General features: G+C 44.7%; 4 protein-coding genes across 7 annotated transcripts; 1 reads left to right on the top strand and 3 right to left on the bottom strand.

Moving 5' to 3' along the window:
• The first annotated feature begins 426 nt into the window (after positions 1–426).
• Positions 427–4,378, top strand: LOC120656975 (protein KINESIN LIGHT CHAIN-RELATED 2-like). Of its 2 annotated transcripts, none has more exons than XM_039935217.1 (3): positions 427–693; positions 1,082–3,070; positions 3,851–4,378. In XM_039935217.1, exons 2-3 carry the CDS (start codon positions 1,149–1,151, stop codon positions 4,062–4,064), a joined length of 2,136 nt encoding a protein of 711 aa, XP_039791151.1. In that variant the 5' UTR covers positions 427–693; positions 1,082–1,148; the 3' UTR covers positions 4,065–4,378. The 2 variants fall into 2 exon arrangements, with proteins under 2 accessions (XP_039791151.1, XP_039791152.1); XM_039935218.1 differs by having other exon boundaries at positions 437–901.
• A 1,471-nt stretch (positions 4,379–5,849) lies between these two features.
• Positions 5,850–7,967, bottom strand: LOC120656974 (E3 ubiquitin-protein ligase RBX1-like). Of its 2 annotated transcripts, none has more exons than XM_039935215.1 (5): positions 7,714–7,967; positions 7,555–7,605; positions 7,383–7,442; positions 6,212–6,283; positions 5,850–6,126 (listed from the first exon to the last, which is right to left on the bottom strand). In XM_039935215.1, the coding sequence occupies exons 1-5, from the start codon at positions 7,829–7,831 to the stop codon at positions 6,077–6,079; spliced, it is 351 nt and encodes a 116-aa protein (XP_039791149.1). In that variant the 5' UTR covers positions 7,832–7,967; the 3' UTR covers positions 5,850–6,076. The 2 variants fall into 2 exon arrangements, with proteins under 2 accessions (XP_039791149.1, XP_039791150.1); XM_039935216.1 differs by having other exon boundaries at positions 5,851–6,114; positions 7,714–7,966.
• Positions 7,968–8,314: 347 nt separating this feature from the next.
• LOC120656972 (inorganic pyrophosphatase TTM2-like) lies at positions 8,315–16,302 on the bottom strand. 2 transcript variants are annotated; one of them, XM_039935211.1, is made up of 12 exons: positions 15,942–16,297; positions 15,340–15,687; positions 14,892–15,006; positions 14,610–14,805; positions 14,373–14,486; positions 13,155–13,328; positions 12,455–12,649; positions 10,591–10,713; positions 10,385–10,497; positions 10,145–10,265; positions 9,786–10,046; positions 8,315–8,915 (listed from the first exon to the last, which is right to left on the bottom strand). In XM_039935211.1, the coding sequence occupies exons 2-12, from the start codon at positions 15,674–15,676 to the stop codon at positions 8,706–8,708; spliced, it is 1,959 nt and encodes a 652-aa protein (XP_039791145.1). In that variant the 5' UTR covers positions 15,677–15,687; positions 15,942–16,297; the 3' UTR covers positions 8,315–8,705. The 2 variants fall into 2 exon arrangements, with proteins under 2 accessions (XP_039791145.1, XP_039791146.1); XM_039935212.1 differs by lacking the exon at positions 14,373–14,486 and having other exon boundaries at positions 15,942–16,302.
• A 1,136-nt stretch (positions 16,303–17,438) lies between these two features.
• On the bottom strand, positions 17,439–22,201 carry LOC120656973 (carbamoyl-phosphate synthase small chain, chloroplastic). The gene is made up of 11 exons (XM_039935214.1): positions 21,892–22,201; positions 21,625–21,667; positions 21,342–21,468; positions 20,375–20,463; positions 20,241–20,301; positions 20,092–20,159; positions 19,854–19,982; positions 19,104–19,210; positions 18,664–19,011; positions 17,771–17,936; positions 17,439–17,670 (listed from the first exon to the last, which is right to left on the bottom strand). Exons 1-11 carry the CDS (start codon positions 22,048–22,050, stop codon positions 17,630–17,632), a joined length of 1,338 nt encoding a protein of 445 aa, XP_039791148.1. The 5' UTR covers positions 22,051–22,201; the 3' UTR covers positions 17,439–17,629.
• Positions 22,202–22,628: the final 427 nt, after the last annotated feature.

Below are 22,628 nucleotides of genomic sequence, written 5' to 3'. Positions count from 1 at the left end.
ATACTAAATAAATATTTGTATAACATATTTTAGCTTAAATGAACCCTCCAACCCTCTTTTGTACAATTTTACATTGTATCTGTATACTTTTATATGCACATTATTTTTAACTTCAAATCCCCGCAAACTATACTAAATGAACGAATTTTTGAGAAAATTTGACAATATTAGATTCGTCGCACCTTGAAGTATTTTTAGGAATTTATTGAGAATTTTTTCATTTTTTTGAATTCAAATTTGAATTTTGAATTTGGGCCGATTTGGTACCGGCCCAAACCGTAACCGGGCCGGACCCGGTTAAACCGGACCGGTTCCCACCAGTTTGGTGAACCTGCTCCGGACGCACCCGACGAGATGGACCAAAATGCCCCTGTGCCCGGGCCCGCTAGTGAGATGGCTTATATGTGGTCCCGGTCCGATTGCACCGAGGCGCGAGCCATTTCTCACCCTGCCCCCCCTCCGTCCGTCGCACCCGTCTTCTCATCTCCCCACCGTCACCTTCCTATTGGCAAGGCAGCCTCCCCCGACCTCGTCCTCACCTTCCTACCAGGCTCTCCTCCTCCCGCGACGGACCTGACGGTTTCATTCCTCCATCTGGCCTCCTCGCCTCGCGAGCTGGTCGACCCCCTCCCCCGCGGCCGGCAGGCGCACGTGCAAATGCCGCGTGGATCGAGCTGCTGAGCGCTGATCACGGTGAGGCCACCCAGATCCACCCGATTGCCGCGTCTTCAACTTCCCTTGCTGTTATTTTTTCTGCGGTTTGGCCTGGCGGGATGCGTTGATGTGGGCGGCAATTGGGGCTCTGCGTGGTCGGAAGAGTGGGATCCCGCTTGATTGCTGCGAATTGGCATCCTGCCCCTCTTCCTGCTCGCGTTTGCTGCCGGAAGTTGCAATTTCGTTGGTACTACTTTGCGCACTCCGTTCCGTCGTATGGATAATCCGATCTGATGCTGTGTTGCCCGCTTGTTTGGCATTAATAACTTTGCTAATGTGGAAGTTTATTCATTAATAATTGGTTCGTACGGGTTCGATTTTGAATCATTTACATGCCACCTTAGTGATTTTGTTCCGTTTCTTCCAGGTTGGAGAGCTACCCATCTGTTTCGGCTTCCGGGATAGAACAGTTTCTGGCATAATTTTCGCCTAAGATGCCTGGAATTACAGTGGATGGAGGTGTCACAGAGGAGGTGCCGAACGGGATGAATTCCTCTCAAAACAACGAGCATCTGTCCGCCCCAAAGTCGACGGCAGCTTCAACAATGGCTCCAAGCATGCAGAGCGAGGCACTTGAGATGCATGTTGAGGGTTCTGGTGCTGGGGAGCCCTCAATTGAGCAGCTCTATAACAATGTGTGTGAGATGGAGAGCTCAAGTGAGGGTGGGTCCCCATCACGCGAAAGCTTCGGCTCAGATGGGGAGGAGTCAAGGATTGACTCCGAACTTCGCCACCTTGTCGCCGGGGAGATGGAAGCCATGAAGGTCATTGAGGAGGAAGAAGAGAACAGAAGTGTTGCCAATGCTCTCCCTTCAGCAGAGAATGGGACCCCAGTCCAGGCACAGTCTTCCAATTCGTCCAAGAAGTCAAAGAAGGCCTCAAAATCACAGCTCGAGTCTGATGCCTCTGTTGGCCCCAATGGAAAGGCATCCACTGAGGAAGGCGAGAGCGAGATCAGCAAACCAGCAAGTCGAGTTGGCCGTCGGCGGAAATCAAATGCCAATCCACGGAATGGAACAGAAGATGCTGGACTTGATAACCCAGACCTTGGACCATTTCTTCTCAAACATGCAAGAGACTTGATTGCCTCGGAAAACCCACGGCGGGCGCTGAAATATGCTCTCCGTGCCACCAAGTCGTTTGAGAAATGTGCTGGTGGAAAGCCGAGCTTAAACTTGGTGATGAGCTTGCATGTTGTTGCAGCAATCTACTGCAATTTGGGAAAATATGAAGAGGCGGTACCAGTGCTGCAGCGATCCCTTGAGATCCCTGTAATTGAGGAAGGTCAGGAGCATGCTCTTGCAAAATTTTCTGGCTGCATGCAGTTGGGAGACACCTATGGCATGCTAGGTCAGACTGCACTCTCACTGCAATGGTATGCTTCCGGGCTTGAAATCCAGAAGCAAACATTGGGAGAGCAAGACCCAAGGGTTGGAGAGACTTGCCGGTACTTAGCCGAGGCCCATGTGCAGGCACTACAACTTGATGAAGCACAAAGATTGTGTCAGATGGCCCTTGACATACACAGGGAGCACGGCGAGCCAGCCTCACTAGAAGAAACAGCTGATAGGAGGCTAATGGGTCTAATTTGTGACACCAAGGGTGACCATGAAGCTGCACTGGAGCATCTAGTGATGGCTAGCATGGCCATGGTAGCCAATGGTCAGGAGACAGAGGTGGCCTCAGTGGATTGCAGCATTGGTGATATCTACCTCTCCTTGGGTCGGTATGATGAGGCTGTGTTTTCTTACCAGAAAGCTCTTACGGTATTCAAGACCAGCAAAGGGGAGAATCATGCAACTGTGGCTTCTGTCTTTGTGCGTCTAGCGGATCTGTACAACAAGACAGGGAAGCTGAGGGAGTCAAAATCTTACTGTGAAAATGCATTGAAGATTTACCAGAAACCTATTCCAGGGACTTCTCTAGAAGAAATTGCCACTGGTTTAACTGATGTTTCAGCCATATATGAGACAATGAATGAGCATGAGCAAGCACTCAAGTTACTTCAGAAGGCCTTAAAGATGTACAACAATTCTGCCGGCCAACAGAGCACAATTGCTGGAATTGAGGCTCAGATGGGCGTCCTGCACTATATTCTGGGTAATTACGGAGAGTCCTATGATTCCTTCAAGAGCGCGATCGCAAAGCTCCGCACTTGTGGTGAGAAAAAGTCTGCCTTCTTTGGGATTGCCCTGAACCAGATGGGGTTGGCATGCGTTCAAAGATACTCAATAAATGAAGCTGCAGAACTGTTCGAGGAAGCTAGAACTGTTCTGGAACAAGAATATGGGCCATATCATCCAGATACTCTAGGAGTATACAGCAATCTCGCAGGAACTTATGATGCAATGGGCAGGTAAGCTCCCTACTTCTCCTAACTCAATATCGTTGTCTCAGCTAGGTGTTGATGATTGTTCAGTGTTACCGCTCGCATAATTATTACCTTTTCTGTCAAGTGATTTCCTGGAAGTAGTTAGGTGGTATGTAGGGTAAAGGTACTCTGGCAAGTTGGAATTCTTTGGGCATCAGTCATCTCCTCTTCCAGCTAGGCACATGATTAGCATCTTTACTGGCTTTTGCTACTCGAATTAGTTGATCGGATATTGATTGCTAGTAAAGTTGGATCAATTTTATTGGAATAGGTCCATCGTGCGTCATCTTTAGTTGCTTTTTGCTGGCTGTTCTGTAAAGGGCTGCAAATACTTTATCCTCTTGCTTTCCCTTTATCTGTTTGTTTTTTCTCCCTGTTGTGTGTGTGGAAACTTCATGCTACTTTGTAAGACATGTGGACTGTTAGCTTTAAAGTCTGAGTAGAAGGGTACAATAACTGGCTGGATCAGAAATGTCAACACTAGCTGGCTGGATCAGATTTCTAAAGCAATGCTATCTTACTGTTATAGCTTTGTAGTCTGAGTAGAAGGGTACAACTGGCTGGATCATTAATGACAACAACTTAGCTGGCTAGATCAGATTTCTGAAGCAGCTACGCCATATTGCCATCTTCTTGAAGCACTTTCCAGAACTAACCATAAGGAAGAAATATCACCTATCGGCACCTTGTGTCCTGCTAATATGAATAGTTTGTGTTTCATTTTCACCCCCAACTATCAGTTAATATTTACATTTTGTTTACCAGACTGGATGAGGCCATTGAGATCTTAGAATATGTTGTTGGAATGCGTGAGGAGAAGCTGGGCACTGCTAACCCAGATGTTGACGATGAGAAGCGGAGACTTGGGGAGCTGCTTAAGGAGGCTGGCCGGGTGCGAAGCAGGAAGGCGAAGTCCCTGGAGAATCTGCTTGAGACCAACCCATACACCGTCACCAAGAGAAACACAGTTGCAGCATGACTGTTCTGATGAAAGGTGACGATTGTTACTAAGGTATTCAATTGGTTTGTTCGAGTGGGGCAATGGGAATAGTGGTGTTTACCTATCTAGAAATATGAAATGTTCAAATTGATTGCTGTAAAGTTTCAAATGCTATCATTGGTTACTTGTTCAGTGCCCTTTATAGTTGTGTTTGCGAATGCGAGCGGTGACTACTGTTTCTCTCCTTTTTCTACCTCTGGTGTGCGAGTTTTCTGGCAAATCCGCCACGTCAGAACTATTCATAGCACTGTAATTTTCTTATCTTAAATGAAGAAAATTAATGCAATAGCTCACATGATCCTGTTTAATTGTAAAAGCAAACTTGCCGTGGGAAAATCATTGAAGAATCATTGCGTGCCGTTATTACGTCCGAACCAGTTTGATTTGCTTGGAGATATGTAATTTATGCAGGCAAGGTCCTTCCGCAAGTCAAAAAGTCGAATTCTCTCTAAAATCATTAGCTTTGGTGTCAATTCACTGTTCGCCTCAAATTTTGTGTAATGGAAACATTGGCCTTGTTTGTTTTCTTCCCTTCTATTCCATTCTACAAAAGAATCTCGCATGCATAGTGTACTAAATGAAGTATATTTGCAAAACCTTTTCAGGGATGGATGTAACTTTCCGCAACGAATCTAATGGCGGTAATTAATCGGTGTTTGCTACAGTGATGCTACAGTAACCATCCTCTAATTGCGCGGTCAAATACCTCATTAGATTCTTCAGGGTCACTAGCGCGGGAGTTCTGAAGTTGGTTTTGTAAACTGACTTTGTTTGACACCATAATTCAGTGGCGGAGCCACCACTAGGGCGAGCCAGGGCGGCCGCCCTAGGTCCCTCTAGGAGACGTTCAGAGCATATCTGTAGCATATCTGTTAATAGCAGAGAAGAGCATAGAAAGAACCGAAGAGAACATAGAATTGTCTTTCAGAGGACGAGTTATTCTTGAGAAAGGAGTAAGAGTTCATACAAGTTGTTCGATACCCTTCTTTATCGCACACACTAAGTATTTAACCAGCGACTCTATTGTGTTTACATGGGCTGGGCCTGATACATACGCGCAGACACATTTAGCAAACCCATTCGCTGCTGTCAAAACGGACACTAGACTTCCTAGTGCGGCGACCCACAGTAATAGATACTTCCTCCGATTCGTGGGTGCTGACAATATCCCCCATTTTCAACTCCGGCAGGGACTCATGACGGTGTGGCGGCGACGTTTGAACGTGAGGACGACGGTCCTCTACCGTCGAGAGTCGCGAGACTCATATTGGGTCATTAGGCGAGAGGACTTCGTGGTCTCGTGGACCGTCTGGTCAAGTGAGTTGCGACCTCTTAAGCGGTTCAGCCTCGCTCACCAACCAAGCGCTGCGTCTTCTTGCCAATAGATGCTGCTAATGCCGCTGGGCATCGCTACCGTTATGCGACGGTGCTTCGCGCCCATCCGTGCTACAGCCCCGCCTCGGCACTAGCGCGACGGTGCTTCGCGCCCATCCGTGCTACAGCCCCGCCTCGGCACATGCCAGCCGTGCCAGTGGATCCCTTACGCCGCCGCCTCGGGCGCCTGCAGTCGGACAACAAGCCTCGACGCGTCGCTCTGGCCGTGCAAAAATTTTAACGTAGAACTCCGCCCTAGGTCATTTTCTGAGCTGGCTTTGCCACTGTCGTAATTAACAGTCAAAATATCACTATTCACTAGCACGCTCTAGCACAGCACAAACCAAAGGAGGCCATTGCATGGATAAAGGAAACAGAGAACCGCACATTGCTATGTAGCCACCGAACGCCATTTAATTTCTGCAAAGGGAGATATTCATCTACAACTTTACGGGAGGAAATAGTTGCCGAACCCCTTCTTAAGGATGCATAAGGTACAACCCAAAATCCAAGTTTAAGAAACATTAACCATCCATAGCCTTCTTCAGAATCATCAGTTACCACTACTGCTAAACTACGAGAAACATGAAGCAACTCCACAGCGAAGCCACGACTGTCTAGTGACCATACTTCTGGAACTCCCACTCGCTGTTGTCTGCAATATCAAATTACATCTTGGAAGGTAAGGCAAGGTGGACGAGCATGAGTAACAATGAGATTGATCAAGAGAAAGAATTGACAAAGCAACCTACCTAGAGGGCACACTTGACGAGTCTTGAGCCAACGACTGATACAGTGGAAATGGAATGCATGGTTGCAAACTCCTGAGGAACACAAACAGATTCAGTCTTTCTTGAAGTCAAGCAACTATGGTAAGATTTTCAATACTTCCACAAATATGCAATGCATGCTTAGTAGAGCCACAATCAGAACCAGTCCACTGAGTCCAATTAACAAATAAGTGGTATGATTTAGAAGAGATACATCACAGTACACACATAATCACAGGAGTCCAATTACCACCCTTAACAAATAAACCATTTGAATGAAACCCTAATCGCTCCATGATTTCGCTTTGGTTGAGACTATACAAACAGAATGTTTGGCTACATATAGTGGCCCTTTAATCTTGAGGAAAACTAAGATTACCAAGCATGCATATTGCAACAAACATCCAATACCTAAATAAGCAAGAGGTTGTTGGATAAGACCAGCCAACATATCCCAAATGCATCACAATACCTTATCAACAAGATATTGCACAATTAATATTTATGCTCAACACAAGTGATGCAAAATGCACAGTACGAGCCAAATACACCCCTGGACACCAAATGTTGGATGGACTAGTGCTCACATACTATAATCAACGCAGAGGTTGCAGTCAGAAAATGTTCCCGCGTTCCCGTCCCGGAACGGCATTCCTGGAACGTGGAACACAGGCTGGTGACTATGCTGCTACTCAAAAACATTAATTGCTCTTGTGCAACTAAAATTAGGTGTTCCTACCAGGATCATAGTTCCAGCAAGTAAACCCCTTCAATACACCCCCGGACACCGAATTTTGGATGAACTAGTGCTGACATACTATAATCAACGCAGAGGTTACAGTCAGAAAATATAATCAAGGAACAAAAACAAACTATTCAAACAAAAACCCATATGTGAACCACTGCTGTTTGTAGCTGCCTAGCCGGTATAAGTCTATTTATAGTTGACCACCATGTCTGAGTTTGACAACCAAAACTATCATCACAAACAAATAACAGCAAACTCTTTCCAACAGCTCCTCCATGGGTCCCAAATTATGGATGCAATTTCACACTACAATCATCAGCAAACCGAGCAGCTACTGCAAACTAACCACAACCCTGCATTCACTAGATAATGGGGGAAACAAGGTAAGCACTATGGGAATCGTACCCCAAGCGACGGTGCACTCCTCGCTGGTGGCGCTCGCCTGGTTCGCCTGACACTCGATACCTGCATCACACGCAAACGCGGAACCCCACACCACCGCGAGATCAGATCAACAGCAGAAAACCAGAGCAAACAAATCGAAGGGAGCGGAGTGACGTGGGGGCGGCGTGCTCACAGAGGTCCATGATGTGGTTGCGGCAGATGGCGCAGTTATCCACCACGATGTCTGGGGGCGCGCAAACGAGGAAGAAATCGAGTCAGATCGACGAATTCAAGAGAAAAAATAATTTGCAAAAATCGATAAGGGAGAGGACATGTGTCGATTGGCCCGTACCCCAGGCCCAGAGGGAGACGGCGTTCCACTTCTTGATGTCGAAGCGCTTGGCCTTCTTCCCCGCGGCGGCGGAGGAGCCCGCCGGGGCCGGGGCCACCGCGACGCCGCCCTTGTCCATCGCGAGAGCGGCGAGACGAGGGGTACTAACCCTAGCTAGGAACTAGGATCACGCCACGCACGAGTGGGGACGGAGCGGAGGGGAGGGGAGAGGAGGCGGCACTTGATTGACTTCCAGGTGAGGGGCGGACGTCGTCAGAGGAGGCCCACATTTATAACCGCGGTAGCGCATTGGGTTTGGACTTTGGGGGAAGGAAGCGGACGGGCCGGATGCACCCTCGGCAGTTCCGAAAGCCCAAAAGTACCCTTTTGCATTGGGCCGTGGCCACGTTTGCGACGAAGAGGGAGCAGCAGAAAACATTTTTGTGGGCAACGCGTGATGTTTCTGGAGCTGAATTTGACCGATGCAGCTACCTTTAATTCAGCTCGTTTCAGAATGAGAAGAAAGCCAACACAAATTGAATGCGTGCTGTCAGGTGCAAGCACAGAAGTTGCGACCAACTTGACGGGCCAGAAGCCTCATAAATCATCAGACAGACGACAATTTTCAGCAGGATTTTCTCATGATTTCATTGACATCATCTGAGGACTATAATCATCTCCAAAATTTATTGATACTGGGGACTGCCAGTATCCGTTACAGGAAAAAGTATATGCCTCTGGTACATCAATTTCTGAGTAATTCCCAAAAAAACAAAGGCTTTGTTGCTTGTGAGGGTATTTCACTATATCTGTATTAGGACTATTGTAAGCTGTTTGATATGGTCTTCCGGGTGTAAACGTTTGAGAGAGCTGTCTTTCTTCAGCTTGCAGGACAGAACATCAGTATGGAATCTTGGACTCCATGGTCTTGCAGATCAGTTGTCACAGTTGTCTTCCTCCACTCCTTTGCCAAACTCAACGGAGCCGGGCATTCTTGGGCTGATTCATTTTGGTCAGCCCCGGCTCAGACCTTTAAACATGAAGTACCCAATACTAGCTACTGTTAGGCAAATAAGTGGACAGATGACAGTGTCGATATCCAACACTCGATTCCTGCTGGCAGCATTAGACTGACGAGTTAAGACCAAATGCTCATGAAGCAGGTTGGTCAGATTGTCGAGCTGATGTATAACTTGGCGTTGACCTCTTGCTATGTTCATAATCTGCTTAGGAAACAAAGCATCAAACATGAATCAAGGTATGTACAAAAGAATGTCTTACAATAAGAATAAGGCGGACACAAACTGGAATCAGGTTTACAATATATACTAAATAAAATGTCAAAAACATATTGAATTACCAGAGAACTTGCTTATACCATTAAATTTTGCAAAGTCAAGAGTTATACTCATCTAGCCTAGGCTTTGCACAATACATATTTTTTGTATCTATGATGAAAATAAAGAATCATATGTCCCATTAAAAGTTTCAAGAGTCCTATCATGAAGAAGCTTTGCCACATGAACATTTTATGCCAAATTTTATTTTCTGAAGATAAGGTATGGGACCAATTACCTGCGATTCAGCTGAATATTACAGAAGGCTCATACAAGTTTCAATTACTTGTCTGGTACTAGTTGAAACCAGACTACAGTTTGTGTGTGAATACTAATAGTGCATCAAACTAACTTATGAAATCATGCAATTAGCAATTCTCAGACGGTATGTGCTTTTTCCAATCTAAATATTATTTTGATATTTCATAGATGTATAATTACATTGTTTTTTAATCATTGTCAACTATATTCTGGCACTACCTGTACTGGAAATGGAACTGGACTACTTAATTTTCCTTTTATTTGTTTTGGACTAAAACTCAAACAGGATTGAATTTGCAGCCCACTTATCTAGAGAACACCCATGACAACCCTGATCCTTTGCTATTTTTATCAAATCGTTAAGATCCGTCTCTGAGGTCTCAAAAATTCTCACTGAATTCTTAAGCTATTAAATAAACTGAACAATTTTAACAGTACTAATACATATAATTTCAACAAGCTATGGAAAGGGTAGGTAGGAGAGAGGGGGGAGACCTCTTCTATCATTGGGGAATCCTTTGAAAGTAGGTTCGACGAAGAAGAATTAGGTATCAGAGTACCATTGCCTAACTGAGAAACAAAGAGATTTGTAGGCGTGGAACCATTACAAGCATCATTTGGAAGAGCTAAATTCTGCTGACTGGGTAAATGTTTCTTCACTGTAAACTTTGAATTAAGTTCTTCAACTCGAGAGGTAAACTCGTCCATCCTTTCATTCAATGTTGATATCTGCTCAGAAAGCTGGGTGATTGCACCCTATGAAATACAAGTGGAAACAAGAACATTTGCATATCAGCATTTCATATGTAAAATTTAGGCATTGGACTGCTTACATAACTTTTTACAAAAATCACCTGGTTGATGGCAGGAGGTTCAGGGGCTCGCCCTCCACCATACCTCCTGTTGCTATCTGTCAGTTTACTCAACTTCACAATATTTTTGTCTCCATGTGTTGAATATGAATGTGATAGACCACTGGAGAACATCAAAAACAAAAAGTCAGCTAATTTTATTCAGGTTCCAAAGTTTCAAGTTTTAACAAACTTTTTACAAGAGAACAGTTAAAAATGGAAACAAGGATTTTATTAAGAAACCTCTTCATAAGTTTGTTTCTTTTATCCGCAGAAACACGGGAAAATGCTTCCTTTGGACTTGAGACCAGCTCATCATCAATGCTGAGCTTTGTCTTCAAATCTTCTGGTAATGCCTGCATATCAGTCAGACTCAACCAATGACTAAGCAATACAACTAGAAGTAATGCGGATATGCTGTGTAAGTGCATAACTAATAAAATACATACCATAACATCATTTATCAATTTCTCCAGCTGAATTTGTTCAATATATGTGCGTGGTATATAAGAACCATCCAAGCCTAACTGCTCCGCTACAAATTTGACGTAAAGCCGATCTCTTCCTTGCACCTATACAAAGAAGTAATGTTATTAAATAATGAGTAAAATACACCCCCAGTCCCCAAATTTATTATGGTAGTTCACCTAGGTCCCCAAACTCTCAAAACGTGTATCTGAGTCCCTAAATTGTGTTAAGGGGTCCATCCTAGGTCCCAAACGTGTCACGCAAGCTCCCAACGCTGATGTGGCATGCCACGCTGTCAAACATTTACAGAAAACCCCCCAAGTTTCTATATCCTCCCATGTGGGGCCCACAAGCCAGCCCCCATATCTCTTCTCCACAGCAGCATGCTACTCTCTAATCGTTCTTCTCTGTTGCTCAAGCTTCTGACATGCTCGAGCTCGTTGAGCTTGCGCGGCAGGCTGGAGAAGCCCGTCGTGGCAGCTGGGCCCTCCCACTTGTAGTCCATGTTCTCACCGGCATCCCCATCGGCGCCCTCCCACAAGAAGGACGACGATGACACAGAGAGCACCGTCAGCAAGCCCATAGACCAAGACGCGAGGATGGGTAGTGTGGCGCCGTCCTGGCCCAGTGCCACGTCGAGGTTGTCTCCGTGGGAGTGTCCGTGGCAGTGCTACCAGTAACCCGGCAAGCCTTGGGCTGAAGCCGGCGAAGGGGGCGGACGACGACGATCCACCACCACCAATCACCATCCAGGAAGCGGGGGCCTCCGCCCTCCTGCTCCTCATCTTCTCTGCATCCACCACCTCATCTTCTCATCCCCTGCTCCACCTCATTCGATTTGAGCGTGATGTCACTGATTTCTCCAATGATTTTGCCGCTTGTTTGGAGGCAGCAACGGAGCTCAAATTGGAGAGGGTGGAGCTCGATTTGGAGGCGACGGAGGTGGCGGGCACATTGGGAGCACGAGCAGCGCTCGGGAGTTGCCCAAGTGCGGGGAGGCGGGGAGCGGGACGGCGGCAGAGTGCGTCGCCGTGTGTTGCTGCTTCTCCAGCGCCATCATCAAGCTCGCCGTCCTCGCCGCGGTGTGTGTGCCTGCTGCACCATTCTCAGTGATCTACCGCTGCGCCATCCACGTCCAAGAAACCGTGCATGATTATTACGTGCATGAGGCCGATCTCTGCGGGTCCGTCGCCGCCGCACTCCAGCTCGGGCTCGCGAGCATCCGTGGTAGGCTTAGGTTCCGGTTCATCAGTGTTGGGGCCCCCGCGCGATGAGGAGAGGCTTTTGACGACCAGCTCAAGGGTGCCAAGGCAGGGAAGGGAGTGCGATGGTGGGTACAGGCCATAGCGCGTGCGCGAAGTGGAAGCGGGCGGTCGAGGTGGTCGACGAGGTGTGGGCGTGGGAGCTGGACGTAGGTGGAGTGGAGGCCGTCGGAGAGGTTGGAGCTGCAGGTGGATGGGCGCTAGCAGCCACACAGCTAGGAGAGGGAGAGGGGGAAGGAAGGGGAAGGGGAAGGGAAAAGGAGTGGACCCAAATTTGAAAGTTAGAAACAGGGTTTTTCCTTATATGTTCACCAACTTGGCATGATATGCCAGCATCTGAAGCTTGCGTGGTGCGTTTTGGGCCTGAGATGGACCCCTTTAGAGAGTTTGGAGACTTAAATATGCATAGTTTTGGAGACCTAACTGACACAGTGGGACAAGTTCAGGGACCTTTGGTGCATTCTACTCTTAAATAATTCCTGAGACACAAAAAGTAACAAATAAAATAGTACTTAAGAACTTGAGATGTGAACAGCAACATTGAGAGAAACTACAGCAACCGAACAACAAAGATTATGCTCACCTGTATATACTGCCGGTTAAGTTGCTCCAGCCAGTCAATTTTAACAGTTGCCTTGCCATCAGAAAAAACACGACTGCTTCTCTTCAGTATAGCTGCTATAGTATATCCCAGTGCCATCAAACCGCCAAGAAGACGTACACTGACTTCAAAAGTAATCCTTGGTGATATAATAAAAGGATTGTCGGTCACCCATTCCTTCAAGTAGAAAATAACATAAGGGACTAAGTGAATAGTAGGTCTGAGACAGCAAGGGTTTGTTTATCACACATAAGGGTTTAGGACAAAAAAACAGGTGAAAGAGGGTGGATCTAAGCCAACTGCATAGAAGACTGAGCAAATGTGTTAAGCAGTCCTAGTAAATATAGAAATAGACGTACAACTAGGATTACTGCAAATAAAAAATTGAATTGAACTAGTGTTCCATGTTCTAGCGAATAAAGATTCTTGGAAATATGTGTATGCAAAAAAACTACACAGAAACTAAGGGATGGGCTTAATCCAAGAACCTTACAACACTAACATCAGAACCATGTACAACCAACAATGTCCTTCAAAATATAATACACATCCATTAAACATGAAACTGAAATTCCATTACACGAGAAAAAAAACACATAAAACTGAAATTCCATTGATAAGAGTGGAAAAACATAGAACTGAACTTCCATTGATAAGAGGGGAAAAAATAAAACCGATATACCTCAAACATTAGGTTATATTTCCCTTCCCTATTCCGCATTCTCAAATAAGATTGGCACGCTTCTGGGTCTTCCCCAGGTGGAAGTAGATATATATCATAAGTTTCTTCATTGCTTCCTGTATGATCATCGCCAAGCACAGCTTTGATTTTCTCAGGTGATAGAGACCTTGGTGACTGCAAGTATAGACGACCAAGAGTCAAGCTATCTTGGCAAATCATAAAAACAGTTCTTGTTGAAACTATGTTGTTGGTGCACAATTCAACAATTTTCTTATCAGTTGCTTCTGGATATCTATCGCTAGCTACATCCTGAAAGGTTTTAATTTCTCTTTGGCCCTCTGGCCATTTTCTTGGTATATTTTCCTATTTTTTATTATATAAACATATATCTACAAAAGCAGGAGACCTATCCTGCTGTTTTCCTTTAAAAAAAACAACAATTAACCTGTCTAGTGATCTGACAAGATACAGATTTGCTAGGACATGGATCGAAAAAAAATATAGAGGTTATTAATTCATAAACTCCGCCTATGCTGACTGGAAGACTCTCTCTCTCTCCTGAGTCGTCTCAGCATAGCCGGTCCCAAGCCCGGGTAAAGGAGGAGGGTTGCGTTAGGTTTTGGCAAGCTAGCATAAAAAATAGCCACTCTAATGGATTTGAAACCCACAAGTTGACAAGAAGGTGCCACAAAAGCTAAAAGGCAAATTCTATAGGACAACAATTCGTCCGGCGATGTTATACGGTGCTGAATGTTGGCCTACAGAAAGGCGACATGTCCAGCAACTGAGTGTGTAGCAGAGATGCGGATGTTGCGGTGGTTTTGCGGGCACACAAGGAGGGATAGAGTCCGGAACGAAGTTATTCGGGATAGGGTCGGGGTGGCACCAATTGAGGAGAAACTTACCCAGCATCGGCTGAGATGGTTTGGACATGTCCAACGAAGGCCTCCTGAGGCGCCGGTGCGTAATGGGGTTCTTGAGCGGGTCGATAATGTAAAGAGGGGTAGAGGTAGACCTAAACTGACGTGGGATGAGTCGGTTAAGAGAGACCTTAAGAATTGGAATATCTCTAAAGAGATAGCTTTGGATAGGAGCGCTTGGAGACTAGCTATCAATGTGCCTGAACCTTGAACTTATTTCTTTCGGGTTTCATCTCTAGCCTACCTCAACTTGTTTGGGAAAAAAGGCTATGTTGTTGTTGTTGTTATTAATTCATACCTTTAGAATGTACATGGGATTTTGGAACCCTGAGAATGGGTTGAACTTGTTGATGATTTTAATATGTGCAGTCTCCAAATCTGGTTCAATGAAAGCCTTGTACATTGGATAAACCTGGAAATGCCATCTTTCATTTAACCACACCAATTGTGGTAAGAGGTATTTCACATGTTAACATGAACCGCAAGACTGCATGAAATGTATAGCCAAGTTGGAAAATTCAAGTATTCAACTTACTGTTTCTGAGATCTGATGGATTATTTCTTCAGGCTCCTGGCCAGCTCGTTGTATGTCTCTTAAAACCCTCTTCACCAGGTCAAAATGAACACCACCAGTGACAGAAACACGCAAGTCCATCACAGGCCGTAACTTCTCACTTAGTGCATATATACCTTCAATGATAACAATCCGGGAGCTAGGGGCATCAACTGTTCTGTTGCACTTGAAATGATAACATTAGAAATGAATGATGATGGACCTAAGCTTCTATAGTAGTGAAAGATGGCAGTGATTATTTACCTATACCCAGTCCGGCAGCTCGACTTGAAATCGTATATTGGAACCTGAACTGACCGTCCTTCCTTCAGACCGTGAATATTTTCCAACAGTGTGTCATAGTCTGTCAGACGTGGATCTGAGCACGTTTGAAGATGTGAAAATTTCAATTTATGTGGTTGGAAACACTATCACCTTAGACAATGCAGGTTTCAATAATAGACCTCATTGATGCTAACATTGCGTCAAACGCATATAAGATAATAATTACACCATTATGAATGCAGAGGTATGCATTTTCCAAATGAACTAAGGTACAAGATACTGCTCAGAAGATACTGCTCAGATACATGTGACATCAACTATCTTTTATTGTTTTTTTATTTTCAAAAACTGTGTTGCTGTGAAGGAAGTGGCATACATATCAATAAATAACAGGACAAGATGCAAATTGCATGGTGATTGGGACTACCATCGAAATTGCCATCGACTATGCGAGTTGCGTCATTGTAGTTGTCCATTGATATCACAGCAACATCAGGCATGAAATTAACGACCTTCTCAGTAAACACTGTCTTCCCAGCACCAGAGGGTCCAGCAACACCCACAAATATTATCCCTTCATTGTGCTGCACCAGAAGCTGGCAGGCACGGATCACAACAAAGAAGCCTTTCTCAAAAGACAATGGATCATGAAAGCGAATGATCTCATAGCGGTTTGAGTCCTTCCTTTTCACCAGTTGGACCTTGTCTCGCAGAAGGTTATGCCGCCTCCTTGGTGAGTCAGCCATGGAATCATGCTGCTCCATCCGCACTTTGCCTTCAAGATACAATTGCAGGATGCACATCAGATAGGAAATAATGTTAAAGAGACAATAGAATTGTGGAAATTCAGGGTTCCCTAAGCTGGGGCGGACCCAGCATAGGGCATGGGTGTACACCCGATAATTGCAAACGAAATTGAAGTTAGTAGGTAACATATTGTAACTGGATCAGATCCGAATACAGATAGTTTTGTTAGGGTTTCGGGTGCTCCGTCTCGCATAGCAGAAGGAAAGAGAAGGGCGGGCATACCTGGTGGATGCTCGTCGCCGGCAAAGGGCTAGGCGAAGACGTGACTAATGCCGCCGCCGCTCACCTAGTCGTCAGATAAATAGGGGGAAAGAAAAGCCTGAGGCCTTGAGCCCTGAGGGGCAGGGGTGGGGGCAAGTCGATGCACGGGCTGGAGGGCGCCGCCCCGAGCTCTGCGGCAAGGCCCGCCGGCCGTAATCTGACGAGGAAGCCGAGCGACCTACTGAAGGAACCGAGCCGTATTAGATTTTTTCCAGCGCGGTGCCAAGCCAAGGGAAGGCGCCGTTCCATGCTCTGTTTTTTCCCTGTCAATGAGCCGAGCTCGAGCGAGCTTGCCACCTCAAGGGAGACTTCAGTAGCATCCCGACTCCTGAGCCGAGGTCGATCTTGGAGTCTGTGATCCCGCCGAGACTACAGCCAATCTCGAACTCAGTTGTCTCGGCTTAAAGCTCGACTCGAATACGCTCTTCTTTTGCCTATATATATAGTATTATTTAACAGAAGATAAAGAAGAAAAGTTTTAACTTTTTAGAGGTTACAGCAGATAGATATCATATCCGGCATAAACAATAGGAGGAGATACAGATGTAATGGACGGATTTAATTTAATTAATTAATTAATTAAGAAGTATATCTAAACATTTAGCCTTATCATTTTTATTACGCTATTCTTATTTTACTAGGCAAATAGGCTCATATGTTGCTTCAGACAAAATTGATATAAGTATCGAATACGTATAATTGCTCGTACGTTATTTTGTATGAATATGTCGACTTGCATACGAGATGGACTAAAGTGCATCCATCAACCTATAAATATTTAAACCTCGTCGAATAACTCAATCTCGGAACATTGGATCTTACGAGATCTAGGTTAGCCTGGAGCTCGACTCAATCTCTACTATAACTCATCTCAATTTTGAGTAGCTCGCGGGCCTCAGTCTCTTCTACTAGCCTACTAAGGAGGCTAGGAGGGTGAACTGCAAATGGCCTAACATACTAGCAAATATTTACTCAGTTCACTTGGCTGTGGCTGGTAGCTGATGCCGATTTATATTATGAAAAAAAATACTGCTGGCTGACTAGTAGCCGGTGAACCAAGCAAACAAAATGATTAGCTTTAGCCGTAACGTGCTTTATTTCTTTGCATTGGCAACACCGATAGCTAAAAGAGCACGAATACTAACCCCTTTTCTCCTCCTCGTAGCACCGTCAATCTGGTCAGAGCATGTGCAAGTGCATTCCGGATAAACGAGAAAGTTTCGATCATCAGCGGACGCACTGAAAGATCTCCCCACCACACCAAAAGTTAGATGTTTTTCCATCATACATTTTAAAAGTAGACAGCAACGTTGTGCGTATCTGATTAGACTGGAACAACAAAAGCATCCCACGACCAGCCTTTGTTACTCGCTGACCGTTCTTTATCCCTACACCCTACCTGTGCTCGTCATGACAAGCTTTACTTGCCGGCGAGAAATTCCCAGGGCATCATCCGAGTGTCCGGTTACGTACAATCTGATAACATGGAGCATTGCTGCCGTAATAAAACAGGAAATTCAACCAGGTCATTGGCACGCTACAAAGTGCCGAAGCATCTTATTCTCAAGTCCTTTTGACCCAAAAGAAATTCAAGCACAAGAACATCTGAAAGACGAACACTATCATGTACTTGTACTCTACTCTCCTCACTATCTGTTGCTCTTCATGAGCTCTATAAATTCACCGAAGGCTGCAAAGCACAAAAGATGAACCATAACATCAGCTCAATCACACTAAGACTGCAGTAACTCCACAACATGTTGTACATATAGAAGAGTCTAGAAATGTACCTGTGTCTGAGTCATGCGGCCCTGGTGAAGACTCGGGGTGGTACTGGAGAGACATAAGCTTCATTTTGGGGTACTGAAGGCCAGCACAGCTATTGTCGTTGAGATTGATGTGGGTTACTTTAACTCCTTCTGGAAGTGATTCTGGGTCAACTGCGTAGTTATGGTTCTGCAGGGAACAAAATTGTGGTTTAGGACAATGCAAAGCATGCAGACAGCATTAAAGAAAAGTAAAAGCATGGATGTGACCATTCTACTAGGAGACAACCTAATTTACTAGGTGGGGGAGCCCAGTCATTTCAACCAAAATCAATTTTATGTCTCAACTGATTTGTGATATTAAACTCTTAACTTAGCAGGCCATACTGGCTAAGTGGATATAGCACGATTGCCTATCAAAACAAATTTACAATTCAGTATAAAGAGTATGAGCAACTAAAATTTACTCCCTCCGTCCCAAAAATCAAGTCATCCTAGGAATTCTAGGACAAATTAACAAGGTAGAATGGCCATGTTTGCCCCTTTTATTACCCATATTTAGCACTAATTGATTCTTGCATGCACATGCACTTTCTAAACAGGGTAAGATGACTTGGTTTTTTGGGACAAATTTTGAATCCTAGAATGACTTGTTTTTTGGGACAGAGGGAGTACTGAAGAGAACATGAAAGAAGTGCAGCACCTCTCAACAAATATACAGGTCATACAACAGCAGATGGTGGTCATTGCAAGAGGGATTAGCATGTATTAACAATAATTTAATGCAAATCATTAAAGCAGTGAAGACGGATGATTTTTCTGTTACGCGAATCATTAAATCAGCCAAATAAATATGGTTGATTTTGAACAGACATGACCCATATCAAGTAGAGAAGAGGCAAGATGTAGGAACAAACCTGTGCACTTATGTCCACACGTCCACTCCGGAGATCACAAACAGGGTGATTCCCCCCATGATGACCAAATTTCATTTTGAATGTCTTCCCACCAAGAGCCTGCCCAATCAATTGGTGGCCCATACAGATGCCAAACACAGGAACCTTCCCAATTATTTCTTGTACTGTCTTCACAGCATAGGGGACTGCAGCTGGATCTCCAGGACCATTGCTAAAAAGAACACCATCAGGCTTCAACTTAAGTACCTCGGAAGCAGGCCAATTCGCTGGAACAACAGTTATCTTGCATCCATATGATGTCAAGCGTCTCAAAATATTATGTTTGATCCCAAAATCATAAGCAACTACCTATAGAAGAAAAGGAAGCCAGCATCAGGGGCGAGATATATTTTGGATGTGCACAAAAACAAAAACAGAAAAGATAGAGTGCCAATACTGACATGAAAAGTTGCACTCGACTGATCTTTATTGAACACCCATTCTGAATCGGTTTTGTCTGACCATTCATATGGAGCATCACATGTGACGCCACTAATCAAATCAACTCCTGAATAATATTAACACAAAAGTTACTTCCATGACAACCAAGAGACAACAGCCTAAACATCGTTCAGAGGTCATTTTCAGCAGTATTGACAAAATAATTTTACCAAGAAGTACTCAAGTACGACGAAAACAATGCCAAGATGAACCAAGCCATTTCATTGAAACAGTAACAAATGTAAGTTGCTCCAACAGATTCAACCAAATTTAAAAGTGGATGTTTTTTTAGCTGCTCCCTTATTATTTTCTTTTTCAACTCTCCTTTTGAGACACGTACTGAAATATTTGAAGTGATGAATTCATCGATGATATCCAATGGCACTCAGTTCGACAAAGGTCAACAGATACTATATTGCAAAGGCATTTATATTTATATAATCTTATTGACCTGCATCTTAATCAATACCATCAATTGTTAAATACATATGATGCTAGTTCCTACGATATTATGTTGGGAAAGAGCAATCTATCATATACAAGCTAAAAATTATGCAGTCGTTTAGGGTCAGGTTTATCAAAGGAGGCTGATAATGAAGCATGCTGATCGCTAAAATTTTAAAATCATATAGATAAATCAAACATGGGGATTTAAATAGAGGTAGATCACTTCTTGAAGGAAATCACTGCTTTAAGAAATCTTAACATACCAACAATTTTCCACTTCTTGGCCATTTCCAACAGCTCATCGTCTGTCCGAGATTGATCAGTACTCAAGACACCAATAAGACTACCATCTTCTCTTAACCTCCGTGTTATGGCACGTGTATCAACATCATCTTGAAAAAAAAGACAATCGAAGATGAATTTAAAGATTTATTTTATTTTAATTTTTGTGCACACATGTGTGCAAGAGATAGTGAAGAGATGTTAGCTTCTATCACTTACATATTCCCATAATGTTCCTCTTAATCAGATACTCTTCAAGTGTCTCTTTGCATCTCCAGTTGGAAGTACTACACAAGAAAAATGGCAATTTAACAAGAAACAAGGGGATGTTCTCTAAAGAGTATCAACTGTAATAAAGAAAATTTTACCATATGCTTAGATTTCTTATGATTAGGCCACCGAGGAAACATTGGTTCGATTCTTCATCATCTGCAAAAGAAAACATACTTTATTTCATGTTTAATTGTTGAACATCTTATATCTTTAAGGAAGAGTAGCACACCAGGATTAACACCAGTGTTCCCAATATGGGGATTGGTCATCAGGACAAATTGACCAGCATAGCTCGGGTCCGTCAAAATTTCTTGATAGCTGCAAACACAAATATGGCACAAAAAGAACTATTATTAATCTAATATAAAATGGCACTCGCATCACCAAGATAACCAAGGCGGCAAGGCCGCAGGGTAACGCATGAAATTAAAACAAACAACCACCACTTCATGCTAAAGTAATACTGTGGCAAGATAGTCTTGCAGCAATCACATAGTAAAAGTGGATAGTACAAAGAAGTTGACTGAGGAATGATAACGCTAATACAATCCATGTGTTGACCATCCAGACAATTAAGCCTAGCCGAAATCATATGCTGTATAATTTCTAAATGACCTTACCATCCGCAGTATCTCGAGGCCTGAAAATTGCGATGAATAAAATCACATCCCCCCAATTATCCATCCTCATTAAAGGCATATTTCTTTTCAATGTAAGGACTACCAGGATTCGACCATTCATCCATAATGGTTCTGTTGCACCAAACTCTGGTGTAAATCTTTAATATTGTAGCAGTGAAAATTTAAACAAAATAAATTGAAAAGAATTTCTTTTCAATGTAAGGACTACCAGGATTCGGCCATTCATCCATAATGGTTCTGTTGCACCAAACTCTGGTGTAAATCTTTAATATTGTAGCAGTGAAAATTTAAACAAAATAGATTGAAAAGAAGATGGAACAGAATTTTCAGTCCATTTGTTTCATACAACTATGTGACTAAGTTGCAACCTATATGCGATACACGTGCAGCTATATGAGAGAAGTTAGTCTGGTAGCAGTAGCTGTAAAATGCCGCATCAAATATCCACTTAACTCTCAACATGAACTTGCCTGAGTGAACGGTGCGACTTGACCAAGAAAGCAAACAATAATTAACTATGAAATGCAAAACATGCCACCACTCATACAAAAGTACCCTGTCAATGATGTGTTGAAAACAACTTCACCAACTTGCGTCCCTGAAGCACCAAAAGACTTGGCCTTCCAGACAGAACCATCTTCCAGAACAAGGCGAGCATCACTCAGTTTCCACGGCCTCTCCACTGCACAAAGAATTCAGAAGCGTTGACAGGGAAATCACCGAGCCCCCAAATTGCACCGCTACACAATTGATGTATAGTAATACAGAATCGCACGTAGTGCTCCACGCGACGGGTACAAAACACGCTATCCGAATCAGCGAGCAAAAGACAACTCACCTCCATCGTCCACCACGCTGGCACCCTGCACGCCACTGGCAACCTGCGTGGAAGAGCACAAGTCAACTCAACTCCGCGGGGGTAATAAAGACTCCAATCAGGAGGCGAACGCATAGCGGATTCAGAATGCCACGTTAGCCATGGGATTGGGATGAGATGGGAGCAGGGCTTTGGGGGAAGCACCGAACACGCCTAAACACCAAGTCAAAGGGTATTTGGAGCCGCGAAGCTAAAGCTGCGGAAGCGACAATCTGGCCCCGCGCTCACCTTAGCGCGGACGCGGAGGGCGCGGCTCCCGCATGGCCGGAGCCCGGCCGGAGGCGCCGCGACGGCGAGCGAGCTGGGGCTGCGGGGCGCGGCGCAGCGCGGCCGCGCGCCGGAGAGGCTCCGGGACGGCGCGGAGGACGTGGCTGGATGCGCCGCCATGGGGTGGACGCGGCGCGGGGTAGGTGCGTGCTCCGCCTTGCTGCCGCGCCGCCTGACCGTGGCTCGCGCCGCCGCCCCCGCCGCCTTAGGTTTTGGTGTGTGTTTTGACCCGTTGCGCCGGTTGACGGTCCGCCTAAAAGAGCCGTAACTGGAGATTTTTTTTTAAGGAGTCATGACTCTTTATTCATCAACAAAGTTATACGAGTTACAAACGCCTTGAGGTGGACTTAAGCACTCCTTGCGATGGTATAAACATCCACATTGGAGCACCTGTTCTCATGAACGAAATCAGCAGTGCTAAAAAGCACTGCTCTAGCCTTTATCTCCCTGATGATATGGCCATGAACGGCCATTCCATCCTCCTTGATTCCTCTGATCACATTAATATTATCCGAGGCTAGCCTGAAGTGTTGAACCATGAGGTCACTTGCCAATGCCGGGCCTTCCTTGCACGCAATAGCATCAACGGTCTCTGGATCTGAGAGTCCACGAATCACCAACGCAGATGCTCCTAGAAAATTACCTGCAGCATCCCTAGCGATGGCAGCTGCCACAGCCTTGCTTGAATTCTTCGAAAC

Source organism: Panicum virgatum, chromosome 1N (genome assembly GCF_016808335.1).
Source record: "Panicum virgatum strain AP13 chromosome 1N, P.virgatum_v5, whole genome shotgun sequence".
NCBI lineage: Eukaryota > Viridiplantae > Streptophyta > Magnoliopsida > Poales > Poaceae > Panicum > Panicum virgatum.
The sequence above is the reverse complement of the archived record's forward strand: the minus strand, read 5'-3'. Positions and strand labels throughout refer to the sequence as shown.